At 40.5% G+C, this 18,762-nt stretch overlaps 1 protein-coding gene across 4 annotated transcripts in view; it reads right to left on the reverse strand.

Annotated features, from left to right (window-relative positions):
• Positions 1 to 18,762, reverse strand: part of atg5 (ATG5 autophagy related 5 homolog (S. cerevisiae)) — a 41,605-nt gene that overhangs the window by 6,234 nt on the left and 16,609 nt on the right. For all 4 annotated transcript variants that reach the window (XM_037784152.1, XM_037784153.1, XM_037784154.1 and 1 more), the window contains exon 7: positions 10,954 to 11,071. In XM_037784152.1, coding sequence (XP_037640080.1) covers positions 10,954 to 11,071 — 118 coding nt within the window. The remainder of the gene's footprint in view (positions 1 to 10,953; positions 11,072 to 18,762) is intronic.

Here is an 18,762-nt window from a genome sequence, read left to right on the forward strand (position 1 = left end):
AAATCCACAAAACAGCACAAATATTAACATATTTTAAAATTATTATGTGAAAGTGTAACAGATGATGAGTTCAAATGAGCCGATAAACACCGAGGTCAACTTGAGTGAAATCCTGAGAAAATGCTCAGAAGCACAGAAAGTAAAAGGTGTGATTCTGCCTATATGACAGCAATAATGAGAACACACTTTCTCTGGTTCACACACACACACACAGACACACGCACCCACACACACTCCATTTCTGGGTGGTGTTTCTGGTGTTTCATCTCTAACTTTTAGCCCCGGTGTTGCTTGGCAACAGGCAGGCATACGTGGGTGGAGTAGGTGTATTCTTACAGTCTCATTATGAGAAATGGGGGGAATTCACAATGGGCAACGCCCCCAAACACATACTCACTCAAATTTATATTACTGTAGATCATCACATTTATCGGATTTTTGTCGTCATCGTCGGTATGAATTCCTGTAGTAAACACGTTGTTAATGTCTGCGACCTCAGAACAGCTGAGACTTATTAAGCCCCAAATTTGAGCAAGCAGAGAAAAAAAAAAAAGGCTGTTTTTTTTTCTCACAAAAACTTGGCAGACAGATGTTAGGTTTGAGTTATCAGTTGGAAATAGAGCGGCTCCTCCCATTTCCAGTAATGTTAAAGACAAACATTCAAGTCCCTCACACGCCACCTCCCATCGAACTACTTTGTTAGCTGGTTCATGTGTGATCCAACTTAATTCTGACATTTCTGACATGACTTGAAGGCAACACAATGCAACAGAAATGTGTCCAAAGACACTGAACTTTGGGAGATGCTACAGAGCAGCGTTTCCTCAATGTCTTTTTCTGTGGACTCACTTTTCTAAAATGACAAACCATCGTGACCCAATCGATAAATCGTGAGAAGAGCAAATTTGTGTGTAAATGAATGTTCCTGACCACTTTTACTGCCATTTCTGCATCGCCTTATATTATCTTAAACAGGTAAACCAGTCATTTCGAAGAGATATACGTTTAATAAATCACAACTTATTAAAACATATATCAACACATTCTCACTCCCAACTCGTCAAATACCGCCACTTGGTCAGTGCCCCTCAGCATTGGAGACCGATGCACGGGGTACCCCTCTTGTGTTACTTTTGGACGGACCAGGGACTGCGTGTCAGTATACGCTCCATACATGCATAGTGTCCTTTCAAAATATCTTTAGTTTCCGTTTTTGACGATACCGACGAGTCACGTGACTAACGATTGACGTGACAAAAAAAGTAAATGATACTTTTAGTTTCACATGGGACACGAACGTTAACAGGCTCTCGTTTTTTTTTTCCCTCTCATCAGTAAGACAAACAGAATGTACGCTAGCCTTTCATATTAAATCCAAGGCTACAATCATCAGAACAATACGGACATTCAGGCTCCCGCACGTGGCTCAAAGGTGCACTGCAGATATAAATGTTAAATAAGAATATGGAAGAAATTCATCAAATCTATTTGGCGACTCTAATAAAATCTCCTGCGACCCACAGGAATGACTGCTATAGAGTATACTATAAGTGCAATCAGCATTTAAAACTCTCTAAAACAGATCTACAAGAATCATACTGTTGTACTTTTTTTTACATAATTTTTTAAATACCAATCTTACACATCAAGTATGAGTATGACTAAACTTCAGAAAACAGTGAGAAAACAGTTGGTCTGTCAGATGATGTCATGAGGGTTATTTCTGCCTCAGCTTGGACACTTAACGCAGCGTTTGCTGTAAAGCCTACGTTACAAATTGAAGGTGTGGAGTTTTGAAGATGTGTATTCACCAAAATAAGACAAAAGTTTTACGAAAAACACGAAAGGTAGAATCTAGTATTTCTGTGGGCACAAAGGATACTTGCCACCTTTTCTCGGAGTGAATTGACAATTACATAAATGAGTAACGTAACCGCTCATTTTACACCCTTACAGAAAAAACTTGATTCCCCTTGGGACAACCCAAAAGTACAGGTACAACAATCATCAGCAGATTTGTCATGTGAAAGAAGACAATAATTATGCAGGACTAGAAATTCACAGAGGTGTTTTCCCACTTTGACTAATGCTCAGTTCTGTGATTCATTAAAGCATCAAATTGTTGACCGTTAACAGCAGGAACAGCTGCATTTGAAGCCAACAAACAGTGAATGAACATAACCGATATCCGGGAGAGAGATGAGCTCTGGACAAATATTTACATTATCAGGTTTCTTGTGTGTTAAATAAACAGTCTATTGTTATTATCCTGTTATTTCGAGATCAGCCACAATTATCTTTTATTGTGAAGGCGTGTTCTGTCATGATTAAACTTCACTACGTTTAAACATTAAATTTCACGACATTGCTGACTGTGGTTTCAAGTTCTGCTTTTCGTATATTTATTTAAAGCTACTACGAGGAATTTTAATTTTGCATTTATTTTGGCGGTCCCTGTGGACAAATGCGGTAGAGTCCCTTTAGCCAACCTCTCATTTTACTGCAGCAAGATCTGACAGTCTGCCCTGCACAGTCCCGATTCTGGTTCTCCCGTGCCTCCCTTCCCTCCAGTGGGCCAAGCAATACGGCCTGGGCCTCCAGCAGCGTGGTGTTGGTGGTGGCTCCCAGAGGGGCCCGGCAGAGCAGCGACGCAGAGCTCTCCACTTCCCGCCGGAGCTCTGACTGCAGGTCAAAGGTGTCAGTGAAGCCGGATCTGGGTCTGTCTGCGCTGGTCGCTGCTGGAGGCCCTGCTGGAGGCCCTGCTGGAGGCCCTGCTGGAGGCCCTGCTGGAGGCCCTGCTGGAGGTCCTGCTGGAGTCTGAGCTGAAGGAGTTTCTGTTGAACCTACATGATTTCATCTGATTTCACCAGAATCCGACTCGACAACGCAGATGACAAGCATTAAGAATAACGATATAGAAATGGCCGATCTTCTCGCTGATGGTCTCGTTTACTGATGTGGGTCATATAGAGGCATCCGTATTACATTGAGACTGTTTAATAACCAGTTAAAAGTTCCTCACAGTAACTTTAAGTAAATGCTCATTTATGATCACTCGTTTTGTCAAGATATCAAATTAAAGGGACATGGGTTCAGGGCTTCTTTACTGAAACCACGCAATGCGGTTTAATTCTTCAATACTGTGAGCTTTGACCTGCCACTGAAAAAAAACTCACGAGACTTGAGATTTCACTGTTTCAACCAAGTTAAACAGCTCTGATTATGACCTCTAACCAGAAAACCTTTACTGGATTTAGATCAAGTTATTACATATTAATATAATACGTAAATAAATCTATTTTATGACATATTTAAGTGAAAGTTGCTCATTAGAAAATCCAAACATCACCAGCTGATGAGAACAGACATGGAGCCAGTTCTTCCCACAATGAAATTATTAATAACTTGCTTGCATTGCAAATTAGAAGCCACAGTTTGAATAAAAATGGGCTGATTTGTCCGCTAACAGACAGAAACACACACACACACACACACACACACACACACAGACACACACACACCCTGTGGTTGAGTAGTACACGACCGCCGGCCAAGACGACATGTTTTGTCAGCGGAGCGAAGCCAACCACTATTTAGGAAGACCGCAATGCTGCACTCTCCTCGGAGCCAAACACACAGTCTGACTGACTGCTGGACAAAAATACTGAATGACTGACTGGTGGTCAGTACAACCGGCAAGCAGCATTGTGAGAGAGATAAACTGTTAAGGCACCAATTATTTCCATTATTGATTCATTTACTTATTATTTCTGTGGATAAATCAATTAGTCAGTCAACAAAAGCCCTTCATCTTCAAATTCATTGTTTTTTCAATCCAAAACCTAAATATATTCAAATACAATTATATAACAGGAGAAGAAAGAAACAAATCCTCAAATTTGAGAGGCTGGCACCAGCTAATATTCGGCATTTTTTCTTCATATAATCTTAATTATTAATCAGTTGTTAAAATTGTTGCCAATAAACCGTCTGTCGATCGACAGCCGACAGTTTCATTGAAAGCACTCGCGCTGCCAGTGCGAGGGATGTGAGCAGAGCTGCTCAAAAGCGTATTTCAGCAACATTTTGCAGCTCACATCTTGCATGCAGCAACATTTTGCTTGCACGCCCCCACCAAACCAGTGTTACTACTGGCTGAAAACTGCATCCAAACTTTTGTATTTTGTTTATGCTCCCGTATAAACTTGTCCACAGCTCTCCACAGTCACCCGATACTATCAAATACTATGGAACACTATAAAAATACTTCTTCGACAGAACTGAGACGATAACACAAGACAAAACGAGCCTAATAGTCGTTTTATGTTGATAATTTTGACCGTGACTGAAATTGAAATTCGATACCAACTGTAGATATAAAAGAAATACACCACCAGTACTGGTGAGTGCAAGTTAAAGGTAGTGATGCACCATTATTTTCTAATCTTCTAGTGTATTTTTACAACTAACTAGCACATCATTTGTTAAATTTCTCTTAATTTGTGTAATGCCCAACAATGAAGAAGGCAGTCTGGCTTTGTCTGGAACTTATTACACATAATAATTATTAAATACCTGACAAATCTCCCTTTAAGGTACATTTTGAACACCTAAAAATGTGTGATTAATTTTCAATTAATTGCGATTGCATATTTTTACTTTTAAATTTACTTAATATTGTATTTCTGTTTCTTCATAATGTAATAATATTGTTATTTCTGTACATACGGCACCTACTGCATGTCTGTACATCCTGGAACCAGGGCTGGGTATTGTTTGACATTTATTGATACTAGAGCGATACGATACTCAAGTTTCAGAACCGTTTTCTGCAAAACCTTTGACCTTTTGACAAAAGATCAACACAAGTAGCCATACGAGAACTTAAAATAAAAGAAACCAGATTAAAGTAGTCTATTTCTTGATTCACACCAACTACTTGATAGAAGAATAATTAAACAGGATTACAAATACATAAAGGTATCACAGCGTTAGTGAGGATATCAACATGTTTTCCAAACTTCCCTCTGATTTTAAAGGAAGTACGTCTCTCTGAATTCAACCAAAAGGTTAACAGGGTTCGCCGCCTTTTTTACTGTAAAGATGTTCGGATAGAATTAGAAAGCAAAGATCTCTGCTGACCACATTTTAATAAACAATAGGCCGAGGCATGGAGCAGGCAGCTTTCGAGCCATTCTGAATTCCCCTGTCTGGTGAACATCTCACACGCCTGCGCACATGAAACACAAGCCACTATCTGCTGTATCAAAACAGCCACCGAAACCTGCACTTCCCCCTCCAGTCTCTGAAGTGAGCCTACCCATTTGATCAGCACAAGCTATATTGGCTCCTGATGCAGCCTGCATGGGGAAGGCTGCCAATAGTGAGTGGGCTGTACCACAGATGTGACTGAGATGGGGGGACGTGGGTGGATGAGGAGGAGGAGGAGGAGGAGGGGAGGTTAGATGTTCAACGTATCGCTGCGTGGATTTGTCACTCAAAAAGGAGGGAGGGGTTGGGGTGGGGTTGTGGGGGGTTTCCTGCGATCATTCCCAGACAATCATCAGTGCGTGGGTTTAGGTTCACCTCCGATAAAACGTGAAAATAAAACAAAAAAGCTTTGCTTACGAGAATTGTCTGTCACTACGTGTATGTTATGTGTGGGCAGCAACACCCATCAGGTTGTGATTTCTGCAGCAAAACCAGATTCCTGCCAAAACGTGTCTCAATAACACACCTGGTTGAAAAAAACAAAAACACTGAGACATCTCAAGGAGACGTCAGAGCTGTCCGCTGGTTACAGTAACATGTTGTTTTGGGTTTGTTTTCCGCAACGTGGAGGGAGGGAACGTCAGACTCGCTGCCACACAGACCTTTCGGCCATTGCTTGAGAATGACTTGGGAATCCCCTTCAGTCTTAATTCAAGCCACCCCCATTTGTTTGCTGCTGGCTGGTTTCTGGGTCCCACAGGGGTCAACACCAATCTTCTCTCAGACATAACAGAAGAGGGGATTGTATGAAAAACCTTATTTGATGTTTGAAAGATCACAGAGCACCCCAGATTTTCTTTTTGTTATATGTTAGGGTGCCGGCAGAAAAAGGAAAAAAAGTCCTCTGAACTCTTGAACAATACTACCAGCAAACCCCCCCAAACACCACCGCCCCGCCCAGTCCCTGAACACACGTCCCGGTCTCTCTAATCCAAACACGCCGCCATAATCTCCGGCTATCATCCGACTCATCTACCAGCCGAGGAAGAGGTGGAAACCAAACAAACGACAAGAGACAAAAGGGCCACTTTCACCTTGATCAGCCAGGCAGGCAGACTGTAGTGGGAGGGAGGAGAGCAGAGAAAAGCAGAGATTTAAACGTCAAAGACATGAAAGACGTCTAGAGCAGACAGGGAAGATGTTGAAGACTACACCTGAAAGACAGATAGAGGATCAAAGAGGGAAAAAACGAGTCTTAGATCAGGTAAACTATGGAGGAAAAAAAAACAGGAAAAGAGGAAGAGGCAGTAAGAGGATATCGCTGTCTACACCGAGTCACACAAACTTTAAGTGAACCTTAAAATTTGGCAAAAACTACAACCCAAATTAGATGAATTTATAACAACTGGGTTGAAAAACCAGTGCCAGAAAAACTAGAATCCTCCAATAACATCCTCGTACTCGGCAGCTGTTATTGTTCAGGCTGTAATTCATGCTGAAGCCAAAAACAAAGGAGATGCTTGGCACCAACTAAAGGCTGACAAAGACTTCTACAAAGGATGGATTCTGATATTTCCGAGAGGAAGAAACAATTTGTTTTTACTGAAAGCCTTGCCCATAAATATCAACAGCATTTATCCAACACTCTCTCACTCTGTTGACCTTGCTGAACTACAAATACACACACCATTAACTTGCAAAAACAATGATGTATGGTCTTTGGCAGAGCACTTCCACCAGAGAACAACCAACTTTAATTGCAGCCTTTGGGCAAATAACTTGCATTAACTTAATTTAGTTGCAGCCGATATGATCTGCCAGAAGTGATTTTAATTTGAGTGGGCAAATACATTGGTATACTTCAGAGTGTTCTGTCTTTTGATCTTATCTGTGTTTGGCAAACAGGACAAAGCCAGACTGCAACGACAAATCAGGATACCGGGAAAAATCATAGGCGTTGACCAAGAAACAGCCTCATCCCACAAAAACTGGAAACAAAAATGTTACAGGATAGTTCTCTATAGCAAAGATGACGTATTACAAGCACCGCCAATGGTTTGAAATGGTATACACGTCCAGTCTCCTAAGTGGGCGTGGTCATGGCGTGTTCACCTCTCCCAAGCCCCCAGGAAGAGTGCCGGTTGGTGATGCCAATAGTAGCGGCCAAACGACGGTACTACAACTTCCGTGTTCATCACATGATGCCATTGGGCCCAAAAAGATTTTTTCCCATAGACTTACATTGGGAAAAAGACATCTGTAACTCAGCAGATAATTGTTTTTAATACAGAATTATTTCCCATCCTCCGTTCATGTGAATGAGACTCAGGCCGAGGCTGGCTACTGGGCCTGCTCAATGGGCCCAATGGATGCGGAAGATCGCAGCAAGATCCGGGTACTTTCCCGGTCGGAAGTCGAGACATTTTGGCATCATGCGCCACTGAGCAACTTCCATAGGAATGAAGAGGGCCCCGCCTTCAATGCTGTATCCAGTTCTCTTAATACATCCATGGCGTGGATGAAAGCAGAATGGGTTGTATTTGCATAATACATTTATATTTTTTATGTGGCTCGTGAAAAATGGGTCCAATATTTGCTTTGGTGACTATGGGGCGAAAGAATCAATCATAATCTGAGTTCACTTCTCCCATTGGAGTTAATAGACTCGGGACATACCGCTAGTGTCCTAAAGGGGCGGGGCAGTGGCCAAACCCACGTGGCACACATACAGGAAGCTGATTCTCGGTGCACTGTCTACTTTCTGAACTGTCTCTGATAGTACCCATCCCGTTCCCTTTCTCTCTAATTTCAGTTGCAGCAGCAACCTGACTATAAAATAGTAGATACAAGAACTCTTTTAGTCCTCAAACCATCAGCCTGTATAACATGCAGCTTCATCAACAGGTCACCTAGCTGGTCACTTGCACTTTTATATGCAATTTGATTTTAAAGTGGATGACTGTTTTTACTTTATTTGACTTTATTTGACTTTATTGTTTATTCTGTCTCAGTCTTAATGTGTCTTATGGTGTTTAATGTGTGTGAATTTCCCCGTGTGGGATAATAAAGTAAAGCGATGGTCGGGACCAGCTAAAAATGAGAAGCCTGCTACCTGGATGTTTTGCACATTATTAATAAAAAAAATGCAAGGAGAGAGAAGAGATTTGTGAGCTTTAGTATATCCAGGTATTTTTACCACCTGCACTAATGGAACCAAACACTAATTGTTGGTGCATGTGGACATGTAAATGTCTTTGGACCTGCAAATCAAACAAATGGTTAATGGTTTTGTCTCCTCCATGCAGGTGAGTCTCCTGCGGGACCTCTGTCCTAACACACTATTGTCTCCTTATCTACTTCCTCTCTCCTCCTCTGCAGACACGGCCTGTTTAGACTGCCGCTCGCCCTCTCTCTCTCTCCTCTCATCTCTTCTTTCATCATCACCACACCTCCGCCACAGCTGCAGCTCAACCGTATGCCACGAGAGCACACAGGGCTTATATGCCAAACCTGCTGTCCATATGTATATTTAAAGGTTTGGCCTACTGTCTAATGGATAATATATGGTGTAATGTACGGTATATGTGTGTTACTGATCCAGTTTTGTTTATTCTGCCAAAGCACCGCGGTCTATTTAAGAGCATTAGATGTTGAAAGATTATATACATATATTTTTACAGTATGAATATTGTTAGTTGCTTGGTGCTGCACTGATCTGTTCATTTTGTGTCACTTACTGTCCTTTATTTTGTCTGCATTTATGAGCGTTTATTTTTTTCATCCATTTATGTTCTGTATATAGTTAATAATTACAGGGAGGTTGGCTATATATGCCTACAGATTCTGGATCCCCTGTCACTTTTTTTATTTTATTTTTTTTATAATATATATGTACAAATAAATAAAATAAAATAATTAAAAGCAGGATAATAAAAATCCATTGTATTGAGGTGTCAGCAGAAATCTTGCAAAACCTGGACATTAACGATAAAATACAGAGATTCTGCAGATTGATTTATCTACCTGCTCATCCCTAAACCCCTAAAATGCATTTTAACATTTGAAAATGTTTTTTTTTAGTTTATTACTTTATTTGCAGATACAGTAAATATCAATAATATTTCTGAAAATATGCCGGAAAGGCTCATTTTCATCTGTAGTTCCCTGGCAGACAATAGTTAAAAGCACAGACGTTAAGAATAAAAGTAGAAAATACAATCAACGATAAAAGCAGTGGAAAAAAATGTGCCGATACAAACAGAGCCTGCGCTACGTGGAGACAAGAGACAACCAGCATGCACTGCTGGTGGCTTTTCTTTAAATAGAGAAAGACATGATTGTGGATCTGGTTTTGACTCGAAGTGAACCTGATCTTGGAAATGACTCTTGATCATTTATTGAACTAACTAAACATCCTCCATCTATCTGTTTCTTCACCTCTTCCTGTTGAAGCGCTCTGACTTTACATCACATCTGAGGTTTGTTGTGAATCTCTTTTCCTCTTCATGCCTCCTCACTTTCTATCTTCTAGCCCATCATCCCCCCCTCCACTGCTTTGTTCACTTGTTCTGCCACCAGTTGGGTGTATTATCTGAGAGAGTGGATCTCTGACATGCCTCGTGCGCCTGTGTAAATAAAATAAACCTCAGAGGAGAGCTTCTTTTCTTCTCTCGCTTCTGGAAGATGACGGGGGCCTACATTATATTTGCTATGGAAACCAATAATAAAACGTGGCTTGTACTGTACTTCTCACCGTTAGCTGCTGCTGGCATAATTCAGACTTGTGTGTTAGTGATATTTTGGTACTATTGTACTTGATGACATTAATAATATTATCATCTGTGATCACAGTAGGAGATATTTGTGAAAAAGGTTGCCTTTTTCCCTTTTCACTGGGCCCTGTTCCTCAAAATTAACAGTGCTTTGTGTCTGCTTAATTGTTGATTTCAGTCCAATGATTCAGTTTATTTGATACAATGTCAAGTAGTGTGTATAAACTAACTGACACAAGCTTGTTTAGTTTGTTTTATGTTGTTCTGCCTAGTATGGTAGATCAGCTGCTCAGCAGCTAAATCAAGGAAAGTGCAAAAAGGCCTCAATGTCTCTTAGAGGGGAGGGGCTGGGCTCTGTTAAGATATAGGATGATATAGGGGAGATAGTTCTGCAGTAAGTGATATTCTATAATGTTTGATGGGCTCATTGGTATGTGTGAGTGTCCCTAGATAGATTGAGATGTCAGCAGTAACTTAGAGATTGTGTATTAATGGTCTGTTCATTATTCTGTGTGAATTTAGATGCTTGCTCAGCGTAGCTCACCCTACACTTACCTGGTCAGGTGGTAGGTTCCGGTTAGGTGAGGCTGAGAAGATAAAATCCCATTCACTGCAGTAAGAGGGGGGGAAGGAGGTGGCAGCTTGCTGTGAGGCTGCAGCTTTCTGTTGTTTGGTGTTCTTTTGACTTGTTTTAGATGTAGTTTTGTTGAATTTCTGGGTTTAATTTTTGCACTTTGTTTCAGTTAACTTTTTGTTAATAAATGCCACTTTTTTTGCACTACTGCTCATCAAACTGGTTCTTTAACATCCCTTTTGAAGTTTTCCAGTGCCAAACCAGCTCTTCTGCCCTTTATATGGGGTGGCAGTGCTACAATATTATTTAAGATGATGCTGTTCATTATCAGGAAACTGAAGTTAAGATGCAGTACTTTAACCCTCTGTCACTGTGCGTGTGTGTGTGCAGACCTACCGTCGTTTGGTAAAGCCGCTGGGTACGTCTCTTTCAGCAGGTCGCCAAGTGTGTGCACGTTGCCTTCAGGTGAAAGGGGACGGAACAGTTTCTGGATGAACGGCCTGTCGCTCATCGTCTGTAATGAATTAGAGCACGGCAAATTAACAAGCACGGCTACGCAAATATACAAACATAGTGCATCCACAGTGATATGTGAATCAAAAGATGTTACAAGACTCCATCTGATGTAATAGTGCAGCCATAACAAATGTCATTTAGGATTTAAATAATTTACTCATCAGACATGTGATATCAATTAAAGGGATTGCTGGAAAAAAGCAGGCAAAATATCCAGTAAATGGGACAGTTCCATGTGAAGGGGAAATTTGAAGGTGATGAGTAGAGTTCACATAGTTGAAATGGTGGGAAGAATCCATACCACTCTGCACGCAAATGCTGTGAATGAACAGTCTGCACAGCTGAGCTGGGAATGAGGTGCTTTGATGAGCCCGACTGCTCAGAATGTGATATTTAGCAATCTACAACATTTCAACAGATGTTACATGAGACGCTAACATGATTTACTGACCAGAACCTATCTGGTAGTTATTAACTGCTGCTTAGCTACGCACTTGGCAGAATAAGTCAGCTCCTACACAGACCAAAAAAATCTCTGGCACTCCTCGAGGTTCTCAGATGGAGAATTAGGGCTAATGTAGATACCAAAATACATAAAATTAAATTACCGAGCTTCGGAAAGGGGGCAATATTCCGAGAAACAACTCAGAATTTACAAGATTAAAGACGTAAATTTAAGATAAAATACTTGGATATTGTCTGAGATTAAAGAGGTACATTTACGAGAAAAAAACTCGGAAAAAGAGTGTGGGCGTTGATCAACGAACCACATCGCTTCACTTTGCAATGTTGAATGAATCAACCTCATCAAACTGTGGTCAAGCCAGCAGTCACTCGTATCTCCGAGGTCAAATCTAGGCCAACGCTAAAATTGTAGATTACCCATATACTGACATTTATGGTAAATGCAAACGGCCCCGAGGGAGCTGACAGGGAGGCAGGGGGATTCATAAAAACACCAAAGAACGTATATTGCTAAGAAGTGAAAGTCAATTGTTCCTTCCATTACAACAAGAGCGCTCAGCAGCAGAGCTACGCTTCTGCCATTTTTAGCTAAAAGCAACTACCGGACACCGGTAAAACATCCGCCTATAAAGGGCCATACAAAAAAAAAAAAGTTATTTCTATTCATATTGTCATTCTATTGTCTATTCTCGGAATATTACCCCGCTCCCCCAGCTCCGAAATGTTTTTTTCTAAACCTACAATGGCCCTAAAACACCTTTGTAGAAGGAGAGAATAGTGGAGTAAACCATAATATACACACACAATAAAACAAAGCAGCAGAAATACACCAAGAAAAGAAAAGAAGTTGTGCGGGTGAGATTAAAAAACCCAAGGGGTTTATAGAAGGAATCTCACCTTAATAAGCATTATGAGCAAATACAAAGGTCATATAATCAACAAAAGTAAACAAACAAACAAACAAACAAGTAAGCAACATAAATCCTACTCATGCTCTTCTCTCTTTCACCGTTCCAGAGAGGTGGGAGGTCAAAGAGATGGTAATGTTCAAGTGTTTTGCTCAAGGACACTTCAGTAAAGTGGATGCTTTTATGCTCAAGGGTTTTCATAATCAGAATGACATTATGCTGCTCCATAAGTGACAGCAGCTCTAAAAACTTGATTAGAAACCAAACAATGAAATTGAAAAACTCAACAAAGTGTATGTGTGTTGGAAAATTCTCCAGATTAATTATATCAGTGCATACAGAATCCTCCTTTCTGAAAAAGATCCGTCCATCTTTCCTCTGATATCTTTTCCCACACTGTATTCAATCAATCCGTCTACAGTCAGAGGCATACTGGCGTGATGATGTAGCCCTGACCTGTGACCTCCTCACCACTTATCATGGTAATGATCTAGGAACCAAAGCTTATCCTACTGCTGACCACAATGCAAATCACTCTGGGTAAGAGCAACCGCTAAATGCCTAAAACGTAAACTGTCTCAGTCATGAAGGGACAACTAAGCATAAGTGATGTACACAGCAAACATCCTCATGACTGTTCGGCTCTGATCTGCTACCCTGCAGCCAAAACATCCCATGTGTGAGAGGTGCGGGAAACATGGTGGGAAATTACCGCCAGACGCCAGACAAAAATCTAGTAAACTATGTCCAGAGCTGGTAATGGACTTTGACTCAAGAGTGTAAGGACAGAGGGTGTAGTGTGTTGTTGGTATGCCCTTTGAGGCACGCAGTTCAATAGAAAAACGGATCTTTCCACTGCACTGCTGAAAAATGTATAGAATCGAAATATAACCCGTTTTATGAGATGCCCTTTGTGAAGATACTAAAACAGTTAACTCACTGAAGTCCTTGACTGACTTAAAGAGAACACATTTTCAGATTGGATCTGATTATCTCACATATTATGGAAGAGGAATTTTGAGATTTTTGGTGCTCTGCAGACAGAATGAAAAAGTCTTCCTTAAAACTCTTCGGAACCTTTAAAAGTACAATATTTATCATTGATTCATTATTGGCTGATTAAGGCAATTATTGGAGGAAGATCAAACGTTTTTTGATGGACTGAGTTATTTGAGAATTGCACTTCTGTGAAGATACACAAAAACGTCACTTCTTTTTAACTTTTGTGTGGAATTGTTTTCTGTTTCTGTTGTATTTTTAGCTTTATCGAACAGCATCTGTTTTCATTATTTTGTACAGTACAGTTGTTCTCCATTTGGGTTCATAGGGGTTTTATGGGGGGGTTTTTGTGGGTTATGATTTAAGTTACTAAATTATAGTTGATTTTTTTTTAAGAATTTTGTTTTTACTTTTGTACTTAATTCACTTTTGGTTGTTGGAAGTTTGCAGGCCGGTTTGATCTAATTTTCTGGGGATTTGATTTCCTTTATACACATTTTGGTTTATTTGGTTGATGTTAAGCACTATTCGTTTCCTTTATTGGCTTCTAATTTATGGGTTTGGTTTATTTTGGGTACACTAATTTATGGGGTTTTATTGGTATTGTTTTTTTTAAGTTATTGGTATATGGGTGGGTTTACTCTTCAGTTGTGGGACATTTTGGTTTATTTATGTAATTTGCACACTTTGGAATTATTGATTTGAATGATGAATGTTTTGTAAATATTGTATACAGAATTGAGTAATTATGAAAGTTAATTTGTATTTTTGATAATAAAAGATAATTAAAAAAAACACATGAATTATAGCATATGTAAGGCCCATAACCTTTCCTGCCAGTCCATATCACCCATCAACCAGGGTTGGAAATTAGCACCAGCCACCAGCCAAATGATGGTCAAATATGCAAGTGGCTGCTAGATTTGCTTCACTCACCAGCCAATAAACAATAAGTGGCTGGTAGATTTTGGACCCACCAGCCACAGTGGCAGGTAGACAAAAAAGTTAATTTCCAACCCTGCTCAACACAGGCATGCTGAAATACAAGTGATACTGTGAACCTTTTTGACATCATGAATGTTAATCACCTCCTACAGGTAAATACAATTAACTGTTGTATTCATTTATTTGACACGCTTAATGTTGTACCGTAACCTCCTGTAAATCCAGTAAATGAACCTGATTCTGATATGTCAGCGGGTATGTTCTTTGTTAATGTCAAGAGTCTCACCATCACTTCAAAGTCAAGTTAAATATTCAGTGGTTCTGGTTACCAGGTGACCCGTGTCCTCAGAGCAGGAGACAAGGCGCCAGGCGCTGGACAGCGACCAGGAGTTGCTGTCAGGTGGTGACTTATAATGCTATTTGGTTAATCAAGCACCTTAATTCAATGTGCCATAGTGACTCAGGACCATGCTCATTTTCAACCCTACACCAGCTAATTTACAAATTGGTTGACTGAAGAGGTTTTAATTTGTAGAATCAGTAGGAGTAGTGGGCCAGGCAAAACAGTCAAATAATCAATATTACAATGTTAATAAGATTTGGTAGTGAAACTATCTAAAAAATGAAGACATGTAATAATCGGTTTGTTTTTTTAAGTAATTCATCAAATAAAAAAGGCCAAACATTTGAAGAAATTAGAATCCAAAAAGAACTGAATCCGTTTCAATTACTTATCAGTCATATCAGAAATTCAACCAGTAATTAATCGTTCATGTTGCAGGAACGTACATACGAACCATTGTATGAGGATACGTTGAGTTATCAAACAATTATCAGATTAATCAATGATAAAAAATAATAGTTGCAGTCCTATTTTAAATTATTTTTCCAATATTGGTGTATATCACAATATGGCAAATATATAACAAAAAAAGTGAATGATTTTTGTTTTTATGTATTTATCATTTTCTTTCAATCACTGATTGGGCAAAATCATTTTGTAAATTATAAAACAATTTAAATCGTATCATTACCATTTGATTGCACTGAAAGCCGAAAAAAGACAGTATTGAAATACTGCCCAGCACCTCGTTGTGGTCAATAGTGATCATTAGTGGGCTCAGTTAAAGTCTTGCTTTACCCACTGAGAAGCTCAGAATAAATGGGAGAAACGGCGGCGTCCGATAGAGAAACGTGGTGCAAGAAGACACCCAAGCTGAGGTGTCAAACGGAGAGTCTGACACACAATAGGACCTAATCATGGAGCTGTGAAAAGGAAACCGGCGAGAACAGGGATCGAGTAACCGAGCGGTAACTACACACCACGGAGCCAGGCGCGAAGCAGCAAGAGGAAGGTGGCAGTGGAGGCGCGAAGCCGGTGCTCGGGTTACACAGAAAGACTGAGTCACTGACAGGAAGCACGACGTTTCGTGCGGGATCTTCGGCAAGAGCCAGAGCAGGGAGAGTGCGCTAAGTGAAGCTACTTCATTGCATTTCTAAATAGAAAGCCATGAATAATTGAGCTGGTCGCCATACAAAGAAGCGGCTATCGATCCCTAGGGAGAGAAGCGTGATATTGCTTGGACGGAGACACTTTCTTTTCAGCTGGCGTGACACCTTAGCTGGCACAGCAGCACATGGCGACACAAAGAGAGCAGGGTGATATTAGGATCCAGGTGAAAAGAGATGGCTCGCTCTCGCTGAGTGAAAAGAGCAGCGGAACTCAAGACATCGCCTAATTGATGGGAGGGGATTCAATCCGCCTAATTGATGGTAAAACAATGGACAGGGTTACAGCAACGTCAATCAATATACGTTTCCATGAATGGAAAGGGGTGAGAGAAAGCGTTTCCACTGAACTCTGAGACCATCCATTCGTAAATTAAAATTCCAACCTCATTTTTAGCGGTCTTCATTTCTCAGAACTTGAAATGCACACCTGTAGAGGAGAAACTCCATCAAGGGACACCGAATCGAATTCTAAATTATTTATCAAGTGCTGCGTGCTAGCTTGATCTCTTGTATTTCACCATTCATCTCCATATTTTGGTGCTTATCCAGCCCAGTCGCACAGCAGTGTGTGAAATAGTCGCGGAATTTAATGTATTGATTCGTGTATATAGACACAAATTTTAAATTTTTTTTCATGAAATCAATTCGCATGTAATCCACGTAATTGTGAACTCTTTTTGGCACCATCCACTTTATGAGGATGTTTTAATTAAAGTACTGCCATACCCATAGTGGTATTTAGTCATGTAGACAGTTTTGGTTTTATCAGCCTAGTTTTTCAGATATCCTTGTCTCTGAGATTTCTGCTTCCACCTCAACACTGCTTTCTACCAAAGGAACACTGTAGTTTAAGCCCATTCTCTTTCCCAGAGCGTCAAATATCGAGGCTTTGTCACGGCCGTCGGCGTTCAATACTGACACACAAGGCACTCCTTAGCGCCAGTATGAAACGCACTGGGCGTTCCATTACATCCATACAATGCAAACCCATCACCGGCAACAGTAAACGCTCAGATAAAGTGCACCGGGAGTGTGCTGACGTAGGTTTAAGAGCTAAAAGCAACACCAGGCGAGTGGGAGGGGAGGTAGATGGGTCCAACAAACACAAGGCTTTCATCCGGGGGACCGTTGTTTGTGTCCCGCGCATCACCTTACAATCAGCTGTTCATTCGTGTCCTGTGTTCACAATGTTCAGTGTCATTTTCACTGTACAAACTTAGTAGTTTTAAGACCAACCATGTAGTTCTTTCCTAAACCTAACTATAGTGGTTTTGTTGCAATTGCGATGGTGGTTTTGTTGGAATGAGAACGTGTTGGTAGTTTCTATGAAATATGTTGACAGCGTGTTCTGTGAATTATTATATTGAATAGAACCAAAACTATCTACGTCAGAGGTTTTCAAAGTGGGAGGCGGGCTTAGTGAACGGATATTAGTCATTACAGTAGTTATAATAAGATCACATAGAATAGTGATGTGTGTGTAATTTGATTCAGTACTTTGGGGCAATTTATCTGTGTTTCCCACATTCCCAGAGTTAGAACTAATAAATGCTTTTGTATGTGGTGTAGTCTGTAGGCTATCTTGGCTCTATTGTTGAGTGTCTATGGCAGGTCTATTCAATTACGTTTTCAGAAGAGCCAGATTTGAAAAACAGTGAAGTGCCAAGGGGCTGGACATTTCCATTTCCTATGTCTGATCTGCAAAGCTAGGAATATAAATGTGAAAACAATACATCTTTTTAATCTTAGTAGGTTGTTGTTTGAACAAATACATTTAACATATTTTAATCAGTTTTACTCTCCTAAATTCCCTCTGCTTAAACAGTCCGGGTTAAAACTTTTTAACAAAATTAGCATTTCTGTGCTTAACAAGACATAACTGATAAATGGGCTAATTAGCCTACTAATAAAAGTATGATCTTATAATAATCAAACAAGGTAAAAATCCATAAACAGGTTATTTAAAGAATAACACACAATGATATTGCGTTTAACAGTCCGTAAGAGCATTAATAGTGCGAGTGGTAACGTTGATGAATGGGAATAAATTATTTTATTTCTTTAATACTTTTATATTTGTAATGATCATAGGGTCGGATTTGGCCCACGGGCTGCCAATTGAATAGGCCTCGTGTATGGGATCAAATCACATAATCATGATCCCATAGGCATCCAGGAATGAATGAAACTAAGCAAGTAAACTAAGGACAGCTGAGGGGGCGCCTTTTTCCAAGCTTTGTCTAAGGGGAGCCCTACAGTCTCAGACTTTGAAAACCCCTGATCTGCATGACTATACCACTTAGGTAACATAGAAAATATGTTGTTTTGTATCTTGGGGCGAACTGACTCCTTAATGTAAGATCGCAATAAACCTAAGACATGGAATTAATTATCAAACTAAACCTCCATGCATGATGATGCACAGATCAGCAAGGTTTGCCAACACCACAAATCTAAACACCTGTAGGCATTTAAGCTGCTTGGCAGCAGCAGACTCATTAGAAGACCTAAAGGTTTTCCATTGACAGTCATGGTTCTACCAGACATCATTGCTGTAAAGGCGGCAGAGCGTTCTTCCCCACTACAACAGGCATATCACCTGTTGCCATTGGCATGAACCGTTTCCAGCATTCCCATGTTTTGTAATTGTCTGTGTAGTCACCACCTCCCCCTCGTCTCAGTCAGCCATTACAAGATATCTGGGAGGCAATAAACCTGCATTCTTCGAAGCAGGCAGCTTCCGCAGCACCACAACACAGAGGTGGACTGCCTGCTCTTGCATCGGGGGTTTGTGAGTCAGCAGTGAGTCACGGAGCGGGAACAGAGAGGTGTACCTGCAGAGCAACAATGTAAGCGGTCT

This window comes from Sebastes umbrosus, chromosome 11, assembly GCF_015220745.1.
Source record: "Sebastes umbrosus isolate fSebUmb1 chromosome 11, fSebUmb1.pri, whole genome shotgun sequence".
Taxonomy (NCBI): Eukaryota; Metazoa; Chordata; class Actinopteri; order Perciformes; family Sebastidae; genus Sebastes; species Sebastes umbrosus.